The sequence below is a fragment of the Phyllostomus hastatus genome, unplaced genomic scaffold (assembly GCF_019186645.2).
Source record: "Phyllostomus hastatus isolate PE091 unplaced genomic scaffold, TTU_PhHast_1.1 phas_scaffold_1674, whole genome shotgun sequence".
Classification (NCBI taxonomy): Eukaryota; Metazoa; Chordata; class Mammalia; order Chiroptera; family Phyllostomidae; genus Phyllostomus; species Phyllostomus hastatus.
Window position 1 is genome coordinate 13,595,531 of NW_025334011.1, and position 18,943 is coordinate 13,614,473.

Consider the following 18,943-nt stretch of genomic DNA (forward strand, 5'->3'; position numbering starts at 1 on the left):
ATCTGGTTTTATACTACTATATTTTGGCATATAGTGTTATTTGTTTGATAATTTATTTCCCACTATATTCTCTGTTTTTTTTCTAGATGTTTTATTCACATATTAGGCCTTTAATATTAATATTTTAGTGTTGTTTACCTTCTTAGTTTCTATCTCTCTGGGAGACTTAACTAAGTTTTCTTGTTCCTACTTTTCAGAAGCTGAATTCTTATTTATTGATTATCTTTCGTTATTCTGCATATAACTTTTTAAAAAAGTATTTCTCTAGTCTCTGCAAAATCTTTTTTTAAAGGTTTTTAATTTCTGTTTTGTTTTAGATGCCCCCTCTCCATGTTGTTATGAATTGTTGCCTCAAATAATTTAGTGATCCCAAATTTTTAATAGGTAGGACTCTTTATTTTGCCATTCTATTTCTGTAGTGGAGAATGTTCTGATTTCTTTCATGAGAACTGTGTTTATGAGGGCATTTTGAGAACATGGCAAGTGGAAGGACTGGGAGGGAATACCACTGTTTAGTATCTAGACAGTAATTCTGCAACTTTTAGCCCTGTTCCTCATTTTTTTAAAAAGGCAGTTTTATTGGGATAAGTTCACATACCATATAATTCACTGACTTAAAGTATACAAGTCAGTGGCTTTTTGTATATTCACAGAGTTATGCATCTGCCACCATAAACAATTTTAAAATGTTATCATTACCCTGAAAAGAAACCTCATATATGCCTTTGCTCTTAATCCTCAATCTTTACATCCTTTCTCCACCCTGCCCTAAGCAACTAGTATTCAACTTTTTGCCTCTGGATATTGTCTGTTCTGGATATTTTTTATATTAATGCAATATATGGTCCTTTGTGATGGTTTCTGTCACTTAGAATGATGTTTTCAAGTTCATCCATGATTTAGAATGCAGCAGTATTTACACCTTTATTGCCATATCTTTTCTATGGATGTATCATATTTTACTTCTCCTGTTTATCAGTTAATGGACATTTGTGTTGTTTCCACTCTCTAGCTATTATCAGTAATGATGCTGTGAATGTTTGTGTGCAGGTTTCCGTGTGGACATATATTTTAAGTGCTTAGGATTACATGGTGGCTCTGTGTTTAACTACTGAAGGAACTGTGCATTGTTTTCCCAAGCAGCTGCACCATTTTGCATTTCCACCAGCAGTCTCTGAGGGTATCAGTTTCTCCACAGCCTTGTAAACTCCCTCCCTCCCTTCCTTCCTTCTTTCTCAGTGGGTGTCAGGTGGTATTTCATTTATTGATTCTTTTTTTATAATTTTCTTTTTTTTTAAGATTTTATTTATTTATTTTTGGAGAGGGAAGGGAGGGAGAAAGAGAGAGAGAAAGAAACATCAATGTGCGGTTGCTGGGGGTCGTGACCTGCAACCCAGGCATGTGCCCTCACTGGGAATCGAACCTACGATGCTTTGGTTTGCAGCACAAGCTCAATCCATTGAGCTACACCAGCCAGGGCCATTTATTCTTTTTCTCACTTTTGTAGTTTGTAGAACCTGTCACTTCCAAATTCTGAACCTCTCAAGAAAGGTTTTTTTTTTTTTTTCCTTTAAAAAATTTTATTGAAATACAGTTTACAATACTGTATTAGCTCCAGGTGTACAATGTAGTATTTTGACATTTATATACCTTACAAAATGATAATCACAGTAAGTCTAGTAAAATATGTCACCATGTAAAGTTACTACAGGTTTCTTAATTATATTCCCTGTGTTGTACACTGCATTTTCATGATTTATTTACTTTATAACTGCAAGTTTGTACTTCTTAATCCCCTTCACCTAATTTGCTCTCCTCCATGTCCCATATTTTTATTTCAGGATAAATTGCCTGGCAGTCTGAAGAGTTCTAGCTTCTCTTCTGGTTAGTCAATATCCCCAAATGTGGTCATTTCTTGTAAGAAGAATTATAGGACCAAAAAATACTCCTATGATAAACGTGAAAGAAATGAGGCTCAGAAAGGGCTACTTTTGAGTACAGTCCAAATCCTTTCAAAGTGTTGGACCTGACTTATTTTCTAACATAGATTTCCACTCCTTGTTTCATAGGAATATAGTTATGACACCTTAAATTAATAAGATGAATTAAGTAACAATTCTTAATTTCTAAGATTGCTTTATATGAGTTGTATTTATTATTGGCTGTAAGCTTTACCTGGCTTATTATCATTTAGTAAACTCAGATTTAAACACTTGAATATAGACTGGGGAACAGAGAATAATATAATAAGAATAATATAATATAATAAAAGCTACTATTTTTATTCTGCATGCAAAGCACTGTTAAAAATCTTTTATGTATATAAACTCATTTAATTTTCATAATAACGATGTCGGGTTGATATAACTTTTTCTTTTAAAATCTCATCAATATGGTAAGAAAAGTGAGGGCATAGAATGGTTAAGTAACTTGCCCAACGTCTCACAGCTAGCAGATGGTAGTTTGAAATCTCTGCAGTCTGGTTCCTGAGCCTGTGCTCTTAATCATTAGAGTATGATGCCTGACATTTTGACCAAATTTTAAATACATTATCTTTTTAGAAAGGGAGAGACACTCATAAAATACTAAAGCCAAAGTTAATTCTTAGAAAGGAGTAGTAGGTTAGGGAATAAGTACAACTTGTGACCTGATACTTAGAAGATAAATTGGGATTTTACGTTCTCTTAAAAGTTCATATTTGCCTTAGAACCTAGTTTGGATAAAAAATGTTTATTATCATTAAATTAAGCACAACATTTTTTTTTTGAGACCGATATATAGTTACCATGTAGAGTGTTCTATAGTGTGTCTTACATTCTTTTTTGCATATCTCATTATAGTCAATTACATATTATCACATTATCCAATTTTAATATGGTTTTCATTATTTAAAACAAAGTGATTTTCAGTTTAAAAAACAATGCAGTGATCACATAATTCCTTGTTCATTTTATACCATTATTCAGGTATTTTAAATATACATTTTTGTGTTCAGGATGATGGCAAATAAGATTAATGTACAGTACATGAGGAAAAAAATATTTTAAGCTACCCTATTTATTTTTTTACTTATAAAATCCTTACTCAAGGACATGCTTATTGATTTTTAGGGAGAGGGGAAAGGAGGGAGAGAGAGGGAGAGAAACATTGATGCCAGAGAAAATACCTATCAGTTTTCTCTCGTATATGCCCCGACTGGCTACTGAGCCTGCATCCTAGCCATGTTCCTTGACTAGGGATCTAATCCATGACCTTTTGGTTTACATGACAACACTCCAACCAACTGAGCCATACTGGACAGAGCATTTTAAGCATATTTAGAAGCAATAGCAGTGTGTGTAGAAAACAAGAAAAAATGGAATAAAATTTTTTTAGAGTAGTGCAACAGGTCTACCGATTTGTAACAAAAATGTTTTTGCACAGTTCTTTACGATGCCCCATTAACAACTGAAGCAAGACAGTGGTGTTGGAAAACAGTGTTTCAAAATGCTACACAGGACTATTACTGTTTGCATAGTTAGATTAGAGTAACTGTACTCTGAGTTGAACAAAACCTGGAGGAAATATACCAAACAACTGGAAAATAATTTGTATAAAATTCATCACACATTTTACTCAGTTGTTTGAAAAGTAAAAAAAAAAAGAATATTTACAAAATATTTCTTAGTCAAATTATAAAGTGAATGGCTATCTCTAAGTAACACATCTTGATACAGACAGTTCAAGGACAACACACAAATAATTTTTTTAAAAGAGGTTTTTTAAGCCCTGCCAGATGGCTCAGTTGGTTAGAGTGTTGTCCGCTATGCCAAGGTTGTAGATTTGATCCCTGGTCAGGGCACATACAAGAAACAACCAATAAATGCTTATATTGCATACATAAATTGAACAATAAATTGATGTTTCTCTGACTCTCAAGTCAATCAATAAAAAAATACTATAAAAATTTTTTAGTGCTCCTTCACAAGAAAGTAAATATGATCTACTCAGATGGATTTATAAAATGTTACACAAATGGGAGCACATTCCACACCTGGAGTGTGTGTGCCAGCCCATGAACTTAACAAGGAAAATGCTTGCTTAGTGACTGGTAATTAATGACTGGTGCTCTGATCCTCAGGTTGGAGATCGAGTGTCAATTTATGGGCCCTCTGAAATACCACTTATCTAGCTGGTAAGGCACGCAGAAGTCCTGCAGGACTCCACTCTGAGATTAAGTGCCACTTACTAAAGCACCAAGCAAACCCTTCCATTTATTCTCAGCAAGACTCTACTCACTGGTACTGATGTGTTGGGCTGGTATTATGAATTACCAAGGGTCCAGAAAGTCACCAGCTCCTTTTGAAGTAAACCTGAAGGGTGGAAAGGCACTATTTCATAATATTTCACTACCTTACATAGTGTGATGACCTGACTCAGCACAGCATCTGTAGTAAATGTCAAAGCCACCCTGAACATGTTGCACTTACTATGAACCAAGAAATTCGAGAGTTGGAATGTTAACAAGAACAACTTGTAATGATATGTAAGAACTCTATAGAGTGCTTTGGTCAACATATCCCATGTATTTCTCTGAACTGCCCAGTACTTTTCAAACTCTCCCGAGTAAGTAGAGTTATCCAAGGCACCGTATCTCTGGCAATTACTAGACCAGTTTTAAATCTCAGTATCACAGAATTCCACATGCTGTATTTTTTCAGTGTTCACCACGAAACTGTTGTGCATGGTGCTTTTTCAATTTTCATCAAATCAAATGTGTTCATTGTCTGACTGTTATCTGGAGACAATGAAGACTTTTATGCTAACTAAATTAAAATCTTTATTCTGAATAGCTCACTTCTTACAGTGTACAAATTCTTCATCCTTTTATCTTTTAACATTGTTTTATAATACAAGTAGTACAAGTGTGTCTTATATTGTTAAGTAGGAGGAGACAGAAGGAATGTCATTGGGTGTTACTAAAAAATTGAGTATGGGGCAAAGTGCTAGTGCCAGATCTAGTTTTTCCCTGGATTAAATATTTCAGAATAATTCTGATGCAAGTGTTTTATATTCTATTTTCCACCAGAGTCTTATTTTGAAGCTCATCTTTTCTAAATAGAACTATTTTATAGTGTGTATATAGGTCATTCTGAATCAAGTTAACTTCACAGTTGATTGGGACCTTGTTTCAAGCTTATTGAACAAAGCTCTGTAACTCAGAATTTTGGGCATACGGCCATTTCCAGAGCCTGGTCCAAATAAGCAGTAACAGACAAAGATTGTCTCTTTCTTGGCTGAAGGCTTTCTCTGTTTGGCTCGTCTCAGGACTCTTACACTTTTTCTACCCGTTTCATACTCCTCTCCTTTTTCTATTTAGGGCTAAGTGTTTTGATTTTTATTCTGTAGTTACTCTTTCCGCAAACATTTATTGTGCTTTTTAACTTATTAGGTTCTTCATTTGAAACCTATACCTGTCTCTACTGGCAGAGGTAGAGGTAGTTGTGAGGCTAGTCAGCCCTGCAGTGTGATGCTATAGAAAATATGTGCATTATTAAGTAGTTTTGCTATGTCATACTTCTTTCCTGCCTGCCTTTCTGTCTTTTGATAATAAGATTTTTTGGAGGATCTTTAAAAGAAGAATGTTTTCTTTTTCTCTCAAACTGGTAAGAGAAAGGAAAGATAAATTAATTAAAATTACATTTCTGTACAATACTTTTAAATAATATTTTAAAAGATAACTTAAAAATCTTATGTATTTATGAAATTTAACTTTTTATTTTAACATTTGTTTTAAAATTACTTTTTTTTCTAAATAGAATCACTTGGAATATTTTAGTCATTGCTTCACAACATTTATTTTGCTTTCTACAACATTTATTTTGTCTATTCAATTCCTAATCTCATATCATAAAGGGCTGCTTGGTCCTTAAGAAATGAAATTTGTTTTTTCAGTTTCCTTTGCCTTTCTTTAATAACTCTTAAGAGTAGAGTTCAGTTTATTTTTATTCATGCTATTTTAAAATTTTTTCTAGCCTCTGAGCAGGTGGTGTATTTTCATGCCTCTGTGGCTCTGTTTATGCTGTTCCCTTTGCTTGACTTTTTCTCTGCCCCTTTTCTTCCTTTCTTCTTTTTGGCATGCCAAATATGGCTGGCTAAAAATGAGGTTTCTTTTTGGTTGGGGTCTTTTGATGTTGCTCCGGGAGGGTTAATTATTTTTTTCTCTGTGCTCTGTTTGTACTTTGTGTGCAATTGAAGACCTTTGAGAAATTATCTTACACTTAATGCATTCAAAAGAATAAATATAATGTGCTATAAAATCTGTAATAAAACAAATATCTGTGAATCCACCACCAAAGTTAACTAGAAAATGATCAATTCCGTACCCCCAAGGAAATGTTTATTTCCTTCCCCTTTTAAAAAGTTTTATCACATATATGTGTATCCCTAAACAATTGTTTAATCTTGTTTGTATTTGGGTTTAATAAAAATAGATTCGTGCTGAATATAGTCTGGCGTGGTTTACTTTTTTTCATTCAGCTTTATGTAAGATTTATCTATATTTCATACATAGTTCATTCATAGTAGTTCACTTATTCTCATTAATGTGTAATATTTAAGTTATGAACATGTCACTTACTTGCATTTACATTTAATGGTTCTGAAATTGTTTTTTCCCCTGTGGTGTTAGGCAGGGACCCATTTTTGGAATGGCAAACTAGTCGCCCTTTTTGAATAATGCATTCTTTACAGCTGTGCCATCACTGTTTGTTTGAATTGAGGTCTCTCTGCTCAAGTTTGTTTGAGGTCTCTCTGCTGTTGAATTGGTCCATTTATTTAACCTGTGTAAGAACCCTACTGTCTTACTTATTATGGCTTTTTATAATAAATGTCAGTGGGCAAGACCCCTGCCCCTTTCTAAATTCTTTTTATCCATATCTAGGCCATCCTCTCCCCTTTCCTTTCCCCTTTGCCCTTCCATATATATTTTGAAACTATGAAAAATCCTGTTGAAGTTTTTATTGGGAATCATTGTAGATCATTTTGAGAAGATTTGACATCAGATACTACATTGGAGTGGGGTCATGTTTGTACCTAGCTTTGAAGGCTACATAATTATTTTTTTTCAGGTTAATCTTTCAAACTCCAATTTCATTGTTTCCTTATTTCTTTATAATTGGATGGGGATAGAGTGTATGATTTTATTTTTGATTATCTTATGTTCCCTATTGTTGTTATTCTTGTTCACAACTCTTTATATTATTTCTACTTGTTATATTGAATCTGTCAAAACAGTTTTTTAGGTGGTTATATTAGCTTTGGGTTCTGCCTCTTATATTATCCAAATTCAAAGGCCTTATTTGTTCTTTGTTAGACTACTGGAATTATATTTTGTTACCAGCCCATGCAGTACAATTCCTTTTATGTGCTAAAATTGCAATGCAAAATATTAGTAACAATAAAAAAATTGTTTAAAAAATATGAATACTTCAAATTAAAAAATTGTGAACACAGCATAATTTCAAAATTGGACAAAAAAGTTGTTAAACTACTTATTTCATTGTTATTTGACGTTTGGGCACTAAACAGAAACACTGTCCTATATTAAACTTAGTTTTTGGATTTTGTGAGCTTTGAGTTATATATAAGATCTTAAAAATACACTCATGTCTAAAAGGTGATCCCCCTAAACATGTTCATTCTACCCACACTTCCAAATTCATCTCATATACATTCTGTTTTTACTTTATTACTCTACTTCAGGTGCTGCTGAATCCTCTAGCATGATCTTCATGTATCAGGTTTTGTCCTTGATTTTCTGTCTTTAGTTTGTCTTACTGACATCCACATGTGTAACATCTGCTTTCTTCTTTCAAGTGAATTTTAGCCTTTATAGCATATTTACTTTAGAATTACTGAGTTTCAAGCTTTCAGAATGTTACTGCTTATTAGATTGGCTTTGAGGAGTCATCCGAAATGCTGTTATTGCTAGTGGCAGAACTGGAGATTTAAACGTAATCCACATTTATTGTCTGTTTTAAATTTTATTTTTTAAAATAAAAATTGTGTATATTTGATGTGTACACTCGTGATTTGATACATATTATATAGTGAAATAACTAGTCAAGCTAATTAACATATCTTCTTACATAGTTATCTTTTTTCTAGTGATGAGACCACCTGAAATTAATTCTCTTAGCAAATCTGCTGTATTCAATATAGTATTAAATGATCATCATGCTGTACATTAGATCTCTAGACTTGACTTTGTTGCCTTTGTCCACATCTTTCTATTTGTCCCACCCCGATTCCAGTAACCACTTTCTACTCTGCGTTTGTATGTTCAAACTTTAATTTTAGATTTTCCATGTCCCACACCTATCCTGGTAACTATCTTTTACTCTTCTTCTGTGTGTTCTACTTCTTTAAATTCCATGTATAAGTGAGATCATGCAACTTTTTAACTTTCTGTGTCTGGCTTAGTTCGCTTATTATAATGTCCTCCAGGTTCTACATTTATTATATTTCTGTTTTAAAAAAATATCCTCACCCAAGGACATGTTTACTGATTTTTGTAGAGGGGGAGTTGTGGGGGTGGGAAGAGACACACACACAAGCGTCAGTTTGAGAGAGCAACAGATTGGTGTGTGCCCAGACCAGGGATTTGCAACCTTTTGGTGTATCGATTGTTACTGTGCGGAGTTTGGCTGCTTGTTGCTGTGATGCATCACCTGAAGACTTGTGTTGAAGGAAACAGATTTTTATTAACAGGGTTCCACTTTGGAGAGGTCTGAGAGCACTTCTACTCTGAGACCTTCTCTCCCATGAGACCCAAAACTACTTGCTTCCCAAAAGATTAAAAGCCAAAATCACAACCAGAAGTTTCCATTTTCTTATCTGTCCTTTGGGAACTTAAGCTGGCCCTCACTGGAATGTGTACTCGTGGGTTTCAGAGTTGCCATATTCTTGCAGGAGCTCTCTTTCAAGATCTGGTGTGCGTTGCTTTCAATCTCCATGTGCTCCGCTGCACTGGATCATAGTGTCCCAGAGGCTTGAAGCCTGGTGGGGCACGCATCCCAGCGAGGGACCCTGCCTCCAGCACCGGGCTTTCAACCATGCAGGGCCTAAGCCCCTGGTGGGCCTGGCATCTGCTGGACTCATTAGTGCTCCTGTCCATGTGCAGAGTGAGGGCCAGAGAGCCAGAGCTAAGAGAACGGTCTTTTCCCCACCTCCTGTTTTAAAAGTCCTCTCACTCCGGAAGCCGGTGGGAGTGTCCAGCTTTCCAACCAATGAAGGCTCTTGTTGGCCTTACTTGGCTTTTCCCCACCTCCTGACAAGTAAGAGGCAGTCTCCTCTTGTAGCTTCTTGGGGTTGGAAAGGCAGGCACGCTGCCTGGTTGTCCGGGTTACGAATACTGGCTCATTTACAGTTGATAGCTGCCTTTGTTATGCAGTGTGCTTTAAGCACTGTGCCTTTAGCTCAGATGGCTCCTCCCTGACTTGGAGAAGGCCGGGTGCTTTTAATTTGCAGCGTTGGCAGCTCTCTTTGCCCTGCTTTCCTGGCAAGAGGGAGAGAGGCCTCAGTGCTGGATTTGGGGGAATCCCCTGCTTTCCAGGGATCTTAGGTTTGACCTATCCCATTACAGAATGATTCCCCCAACCAGCTGAGCCACATGGTCATGGCCACATTGATTATTTTTTTTAAAGTCATTGTTTTATTTTTTTTTTAAGCTGTACTTATTTTTTAGAGGGAAAGGGGGGAGAAAGAGAAGGAGAGAAATATCAATTGGCTGCCTCTTGTATTCCCCGCCCCAGGACTGAACCCACAACGTAGGCTCGTGCCCTGACTGGAAATCTAACTGGTGTCCTTCCACTCTGTGGGACTAGACCCAGCCAATTGAGCGACACTAGTCAGGGCGACATTCATTATATTTCTAATACAAGGTGTGATGTGTCCATGTTTGTGTTTTAACATTGAGAAAGACTTCATCTTAATCGTTGTTGGAGATTGGCTAGTTTGAAATCAGATTTAGACTTGGTTAATATTTTTGTACTTTAGTATCAAGCAATATTATAAGTTCTAATAGTATTCTATCCCCATTTTATAAAAGTAAAAATCTTCGTTTAAAAGCTCATATAAAACTTCACAACTAGTAAGTAAATGCGCCTAAGTAAATGCGCCTAAGTTTTCTGATACCGTGTGTGTGTGTGTGTGTGTGTGTGTGTGTGTGTGTGTGTGTGTGTGTTTAACCAGTGGTTTTCAGCTGTGCTTTGTAGGTCCAGGGGTTGCTACAGGGTAATCACCTGGGCTTTCTAGTCTCTCTCACTGGTAATTCTTAAGTTTTATTTCCAGTATATTAGAATTGAAAATTAACTTTATATTAAACTGCTTCTTTTGCAATTTAAAGATGAAGAAGAAAGTGTGAAAGGGAATTGAAGTATGTGAAGGAATTATCTCCCTGAAAAAGTTAACTTTGCCGCGGTGAACATATGCATACTGTTGTTATACAAATGTTCTAAGCTTGTTCCCCTCCTCCTACCTGCTTTATTCACTCACTCTGCCATATGGAGGGTTGTGCATTGCCGGATGGATTGTGATTTGGACTTTCATGATTCCTAATTGGGAGACTGGAGAGGGAGTACACTCAGAGAAAAATTTTCAAGTAATTTGAGATAGTGTCTTGAATAGTTCTGCAATGTGTGAGGGAAGTAGAAAGGGTGAAAAAAGATGACTTTTAAGGATAATTGTGGACACAGTGATAGATGAGAGGAATATGTAACAAACGAGCCATTTTGAGTTTCTTTTCCCATGAAGACTGAGAACCATGTGGGATGTTCTTTTAAAAGGATTTAAGCAGTTGAGATGTCTTTAAATTTTTTTCATTTTGTTTTCTCAAGTTTACTCTTTTTTAAAAAAAGTAAATTTATGGGGGTGACATTGTCACAGGTAGACACAGGTAGCCAGGTGCTTGGTGATTGTGGACAAAGAATTGAACCGAACAGAGTTTATAGCAGACAGAGAGAGAGCAGATTTATTAAGTGAGTACACTCCGCAGAACATGAGAGCAGGCCTACTCCGAGCAGAGACTGACTTCAGGGGCTGGAGGGATTCTGTTCTTACAGGGTGAATCATTCCTTGCTAGTTTTGGCGGGCTTTTATTACCTATGTACAAGTAGTTGTATTACTTTAAAGCTACCGTGCATGTGGTCTCCCATGATTTTCCTTGATTGGCCACTGGAGAAGGAAGTTGCACAATGTTAATTTTTTATAATGATATTATAAAGAAGCAGGGGTCATGTAGCATCTCCTGTGCAGGTGAGTCACCATGAGTCAGCGCTTTTCCAGAAATCAGGAACAACTGGTCTTAGAACAGGGTCTCTGTCCTGTATGGATGTCCTTTATCTTAGCCCTGGGGTACATCCTGAGTTTCTTCCTTCCTATCTCCTGCCTCAACATCAGTTAATAAGATTATATGAGTTTCAAGTGTATAATTCCATGATACTTCATGTGTATCTTGCATTGTGTTTCCACAATCTAAAGTCAAATCTTCACCATATGTATGACCCCTTTTAACCATTACTATCCTCTGGTAACCCTCATACTGTTTTCTCTGCCTATGAGTTTTTGATTGTTTTTCCTGTTTGTTCATTTGTTGCTTTCAGTTTTATATCACACATATGAGTGAAATCATATGGTTCTTAAATTTTTCTTTCTGACTTCGCTTAGCATGATATTCTCAAGGTTCATCCATGTTGTCACAAATGGTGGTATTTCAGCTTTTATGCCTGAGTAGTATTCCATTTTATATATGGACCATATCTTTATCTGATCATCTGTTGAAGGACACTTCAGTTGTTTCCATGTCTTGGGTTCTGTGAATAATGCTGCAGTGAACATAGGGGTGCATATATCTTTGAACTGTTTTTCTAGAGATCACCATGGTTACACAATGGAGAACAGGTTGCAAGAGGCTAGACTGGGTGCAGATGGATCAGTTAGACTGCTGTTGTAATAACCAGGTTGAGCGATTATAGTAGATTGACTGGGATTAAAGTAATGGAAGCAGAAGGAAACAGATTTTATTATGTATGTATGTATTTTCTTTTTTAAAAAAATAGAGGTATAATAATAGACATACAATATGTGTTAGTTTCAGGTGCACAACATAATGATTCAATATTTGTATATATTATGAAGTGATCACCACAATAAGTCTAGTTAGTTAACATTTGTTCCATATATAATTATAAAATTTCTTATGATGAGAACTCTTTAAAATTTACCCTCTTAGCAACTTTCAAATATTCAATACAGTATTATTAAATAATAGTTGCTATGTTGTACATTACATCCTCATAACTTACTTACTTTATAATGAAGTTTTTGCCTTTTGACTCCCTTAACCCCTTTTGACCAACCTCTCCCTTCTGGCATCCACCAACCATTCTCTCTATTTATGAGCTTATTTTTGTCCTTGTTGTTACTTGTTTTTTTAGATTCTACATATAAGTGATATCACACAGTATTTGTCTTTCTGTCTGACTTACTTCAATAATGCCCTCAATGTCCATATGTGGTGTTACACATGGCAAGATTTTTTTTATGGCTAAATACTGTTCTATTCTGTGTGTTTCTTCAACCATTCATCCATTGATGGACATTTAGGTTGTTTCCATATCTTGGCTGTTGTAAATAGTGCTTCATTGAGCATGGGATGGTGCATATATATCTTTTCGAATTAGTGTTTTCTTTTTCTATATCCATAGGTGGGTATCTTATAGAGTTGTAAAATATTGAGTCCCTCCCCTCCCCAGAGTGATCTAATACCCAGGTTTTCTTGGTCCTTTATTCCCCTTGGAGACTGGGGTAGCTTGACCAAACCCCTGTTCATCTTTCTCTTAAAAGCAGCTGAGGTTGGGGTGTACCAGAGGGGTTGGGAGAGAGCTGTTCTACATGAGTAAACAAGGTACATTGACTTCCACGTTGAGTGGTACTGTAGCCCAGTGCCGATCAACCAAATAAACCCATGTTGTTTTTGGTCTACCTGAAGTCTTGTATTCTGCAGCAAGGCCATCATTACTGACATTGTCCATTTTTGTTTGGGGACACCTTTATTCAACATCTACAGCCACGTTGCTTTCTGATGCAGCCATGGGTTTGTGCATTTTGGCTGACTTGGGCTTGATATGCAGTGGTATCATTATTTTTAGGAATACACCTAACTTGGGCTGTTTGTTGCTCCACTGTCAAAATACCATCTTTTAAATTCTTACTTGATTTCTACATAAGGATTTAGGGTAGCTTTCTAAGGCTGGCAGGGCTGATAGCAAGAATTCATCTAGATTTCTTTGGATGAGTTTCTCATTCTTCAGTGAAATCACCTTCGTCTTCATTTTCAACCCACTTCAGTATACTGAGTTTGTCTCAGAAATTTCTGCAAGGGGGCCACAGCTCTTCTATAGAAGACAAGACCCACTGCCAGAAAATACGCCTTTTACTCATTCAGTGGATTGAATATTGACAAGATAGACTACAGGAGGGGCTGAGCAATAAGATAAACAGCTGTTGCCTTTCTTCTTTAACAAGCCTATGTACCCTACCCCAAATCTCCCAAACAAATTAGCCCAAGTTCTAAAGATTTTTCTGATTCTGATCATAGTGGCTGCAGCTTTCTGCCTTTCACAGCCAGTGTAGACACGGTTCTTTGTAGGGGAAACAACCTTACGTCCTCTGTTCTCTCCACCAGACAAATCTTAGTACTAGTTGCTCACAGAGCAGACCTGCTGAGACCTGCTATCAGTTTGGTGTAGAGACTTGACAGTGAGTGAGGCATTATTCAGACTGCTGTCTTTGAATCTACTTATGGGTCCTCAGCCTGAAACTACCTCCTCAATTCAGCCTCATTAACAGGTGATAAAATGGAGGACCATCCATTGCTTGGTTGACTGTATAGTTTGGTCAATACATTGACTCACAGTTCCCGTGGACTTCTCTCAATTTCTGTTAACTAGTCTCTCATTCTAAAAAGCTTTGTCTCTGTCAGATTCCATCCTCATTGTCAAAACTGTCAAAAATTTTGAAGGGTTTGAAATTTCACCCTTTGTACAAGCTCACCAGTTAGCCTGCCACAATGTCATGGATACTGTTAGGACACATGAGACTTTTGGGTTATACAAAGGACTTCATTATTTGTGGCAATAGCAGTGTAGTCAGAGTGTCAGCATTTGTGCCAGTTAACCAGACCAAATTTTTATAGAATTCTGCAAAGAGCTAAGTGATGTTGCACTCTGAATTGCATGTATTAAAAGAAAGGAACTCCTAGCTTAGGGGACCAGATCTTTTATAACAGAGCAATAAGCCTTCCTTACCTTTGCCCTGGGGGATAACATTCTCTTTATTATACTGGACAAGAAATAAACCTGCATTTTTCTTTCCAGGGTGACACTGTATCTTCTAAGGCTGTTTGTATGTAAATATCCAGAGCAAAGGGAATCAAAGTGTCTTCTTTTGCAAGGTGTGCAAAAGTGCTAAATACCCAGGGAGAGTTGTCCTTCTGTATCTTATTTGGAGTTGGGAAAACATTTTTGATTACAGGTTCTTTCCAGTCAGTTTTTAAAATTCTGGTGAAATAGAATCTTAACTGAACATTAGTATTAAACTTTTTTTTCCTGACACTACCCTTTACCCCCTTTCCTTAGTTCAGTTCACATCCTTGATCTTTTTCACCTGGACTACCATAATTGCCTAGCTGGTCTCCCTGGTTTGTAGTCTTGTTCTGTTTATCCTTGACACCTGTGCCAGAGGGCTCTTTTAAAATGCAGATCTCCTTATGTCATTCAATTTAAATTTGTTATTGGTTCCCCATTACTATTAGGGCAAAGTTTAAATAGTTGAGCAGTTTTGTAATTACATCTGTGTGCTAACTACTGTTGTGTTCATAAATGTTATCAGGTAAATTAAAAAAATTTTTTTAAGCCATAAAGACTAGTATTAGGTAGTCTGTGTGACCTGTGCTCTTATCTTTTCTCTTATACTGTTGTCTGCAATGTGTAGTTCTTTCTTCCTTGAATCATTTCCATATTTGCCTTTTCTTTTAATTCTTAAAAACCTACCTCGTCTATAGCCCTGGCTGGTGTGGCTCAGTGGATTTAGCACCAGGCTGTGAGCCAAAGGGTTGGTGGTTCGATTCCCATCCTAGGGCACATGCCTTGGTTGCAGGCCAGGTCCTTAGTAGGGGGCATGTGAGAGCAACCACACATTGATGTTTCTCTCCCTCTTTTTCTCCTTATCTTTTTCCTTCCCTTCTCTTCTGTTTAAAAGTAAATACAATCTTAAAAAAAGAAATAAAAACCTCTACTTACTTTATGGAGCCTTTATGTGAACCCATCTCAGTCTAATTTGGTATCTTGCTCTGAACACCTTTAATTTCTAATAAACTGTGCATGGGTCACTATGCTCTTACTGCATTGTGTTCCAATTACTGATTTTTTTTTCTGGTCTGCATTCTCAATTCATAAAGTGTAAGCCACTCAGAGCATGACCCCCCCCACCCTTCCCACAAACACCAAATCTTTAGGGAAAAAAATTGCTTTGGGATCAAATCCATTAATTTAATTTCTACTTTTAATTACCCTTAAGATATTCCTTGTTTTGAGCCTTGAGGATATTAATTTGCTTTATTTTGAAGGGAAAGATACAGTATTCACTGGAAAATAGACATGTAATACAGTCACATGGTCTAATCTATATATGATCCAATGTATATGGACATCATACTTATTATTTACTGTGCCTGATACTTTCTTGCATTGTTTATATTAAAATACAGACGGTGGACATTCATAAAGAGAAAGTGGCTCGAAGAGAGATTGGTATTTTGACAACAAACAAGAATACATCAAGAACTCACAAAATAATAGCACCTGCAAATATGGAGCGACCTGTAAGGTATATTCGGAAACCTATTGACTATACAGTTCTGGATGATGTGGGCCATGGTGTCAAGGTAAGCATTTTTATATTACATTAACCTAACATAACTTATTTATCTAGTAAATATTTTGGGTAGCAAAATGCTCATAAAGATAATTTCTTCAAGAATTATTTTCTTGGTTAGTAAGTAGCATTACAATTTTCATAGAACATTTATGTAGTATTAGTTATGTATTATACCAAACTTGGGGCAGAATTTTGCTTGTTGAATAGGCTATATTCGGGAAGCTATTAAAACTTGAAATAATTATTCAGTAATTGAACTATTTGAATCCTAGACTAATATTGTGGTATGAATACCATGCCTTTCTTTCACTACTGAATGAATATTTAAAAATAAAAAATTTACATGCTTTTCAGAACTGGCTTAGAAAATAATGTATAAATACTTTAAACTTTTATTTGTGTGTCTGTGTGGATGTCATTCTAGCAACCTAGGAGAAATAAAATTTATGCAGTTTTTTTCTGTGTACTACCCCTTATCTCCCCCACCCCAATAAGCTTTAAGGAAGGAGATTATTCGCTGCCTATGCCCATTTCCTAGACTGGCAGAATTAACTGCTCATGAAAGATAATTACAGTTTGTCAAACTGTTTTCATGTTTATGGAAGCTTGGGAATGTTGTGAATTCTTTAGTCAACTCTGCTCAGGATAAACTGTTCCTCTGAAATTTGACAGTCCCTTTCCTAGAGGACCAACTTGTGATTTTATTCCTGGTCTTCAGAATATTTATAATCATTTTTGGGAGTCAGCTAGAATCTTAAAGTTTTTCTTAGCTGTTTGATCTGACTAGTGCTATTGCTGGATCTGTTGCATTCTGAGTTATCTAGGGTTCTTGGTCAAGAAGCCTTCATTCTGCCCTTCTCTGAGACCATTAGACTCTCCCCTTTGCTGTCGTGCTTAGAAGTTATATGTAAAGTTGGGACACTTAGCAAATGTTGAGGAGGCTCTTTGTTTCTTGTACTTTTACCCAAGGATGTGGTGAGGGTTATGTAAGAGCTTAAATTCAAATTTCATTTATTTTAGACTATATTGATCTATAGGATTTGGGTTATGAGAATCTAGAATAACTTTTTTGGTATTTTGTGCCTTTGGATTAAAAATGATGTATATACCTTACACATGTGTATGTATACATACTTACCTACTCATTCACTTATTCATTCACTTGTTCTTACTACTTCCTCTTTTGCCTAATCTTGATTTTTTTCTGCCAAAGAAATACACACATGAAAAAAATTGTCACCATCTCATAAGTGAATATCCTGTACTGTCTCTTCACTTATAATTGTACATAGGACTTACCAGAGTATAAAAAGAAAACTTATTTGACAATGAAATTTTGGGTGAGAATACTCAATTATTTCATCATATATGTATAAATGGGAAGTGTAATTGTTACCGAATAGCAATTGGCATCCTGCAGCCTGCTGCCACACTCTAGACAAAAATTCAAGAGGCAGGGGTTTAGTGCTAAAGGAATCTTATTCAAAAGCAGTCACTTAAGACTGTCAAGTCACAGCTTTAATCACTTAAACCTATCAATTAAGGCTAAACTCTAACACCTGATTTCTCCTGTCATTCCACTTGCTTGTTTTTATCTTCTGTATGGTTAGTTTACAAACTAAAACAACATAAGATACAAAAGCTACACAATTTTGGAACAGTGGCAGGCTTCTGCCTCAGAGGTCTTTCCCTTTAGAACACCGAATGAAGAATAATACTGCCACCCTCTATCAGGCCATCCTGACCCTACAGTGAGCCCGGAGTTCCTTCCCATCCATAATACCATCCACTGGGAAATTCTATCACTTAGGCATCCTCGAGGAAGAGAGCCAAGAGCCAGTGGCAGCCAGTCCCGGCCTAGACTGTTTACCAATGCCTCAGCAAACTCCTCCCACAGGCCCTCCCTACCTTTCCCCAGTGATCTGATCAGATCTCTATCATAAACACAACCTAATATACTGAAAATATACAGATGTGAGTTTTGGTAGTCTGCTTTTTGTAAAATAGATAGTTTAGGCTCAGCATATTTTCAAAGTTTGAAAAATTGCTGTAAAAATATAATCACTTAAATTTACCATTTAAGCATTTTAAGTGAACAGTTCTGTGTCATTAAGTACATTCACATTGTTATTTAGGCTGTTTTAACATGTATTTTTTTCTTTTTTAATTACAGTTGACATACCATATTTTACTAGTTATAGGTATATACTTGAATTATTAAACATTATATTACTCAATAAATCTTGTACCCATTTGATATAATACATAGTTATTACGATATTATTGACTGTATTCCTATGCTGTACTTTATATCTTCATGATTATTCTGTGACTATCAATTTGTACTTCTTAACCCCTTCACCTTTTTAACCCATCCCCCAATCCTCCTCAAAATGCTCTTTGTATCTGTGAGTGTTTCTGTTATGCTTGTTCATTTATTTTGTTTTTAAAATTCAATTGTTGATAGATATGTATTTATTGCCACTTTACAGTTTATATTTTTTAGTCTGTTTTCTTCTTCATTTTCTTAAAGAAAACCCTTTAATATTTCAAGTAATACTGGTTTGGTGATGATGAACTTCTTTAGCTTTTCTTTGTCTGGGAAGCTCTTTTTATGTCCTTCAATTCCTTGTTTTTTATCACTTTAAATATTTTTTGCTAGTACCTTCAGGCTTGCAAAGTTTCTGTTGAGAAGTCAGATGAGTGTTATGGGAGCTCCCTTTTAGGAAACTAACTGCTCTTCTCTTTCTTCTTTTAAGATTCTCTCTTTGTCTTTAACTTTTGACATTTTAACTATGATGTGTTTTGGTTTTTGCCTCTTTGGGCTTATCTTGTTTGGGACTCTCTGCTCTTCCGGGACTTGTATGTTTTATTTCCTTCACCTGATTAGGGAAGTGCTCTGTCACTTTCTCAAGTAGGTTTTTAATTTCTTGCTCTTTCTCTTCTCCTTCTGGCACCCCTGTGG

At 36.0% G+C, this 18,943-nt stretch overlaps 1 protein-coding gene across 9 annotated transcripts in view; it reads left to right on the forward strand.

The window, feature by feature from the left end:
- Positions 1–18,943, forward strand: part of ABI1 (abl interactor 1) — a 118,811-nt gene that overhangs the window by 69,058 nt on the left and 30,810 nt on the right. For all 9 annotated transcript variants that reach the window (XM_045857738.1, XM_045857741.1, XM_045857740.1 and 6 more), the window contains exon 3: positions 15,809–15,985. In XM_045857738.1, the coding sequence (XP_045713694.1) occupies positions 15,809–15,985 (177 nt within the window). The remainder of the gene's footprint in view (positions 1–15,808; positions 15,986–18,943) is intronic.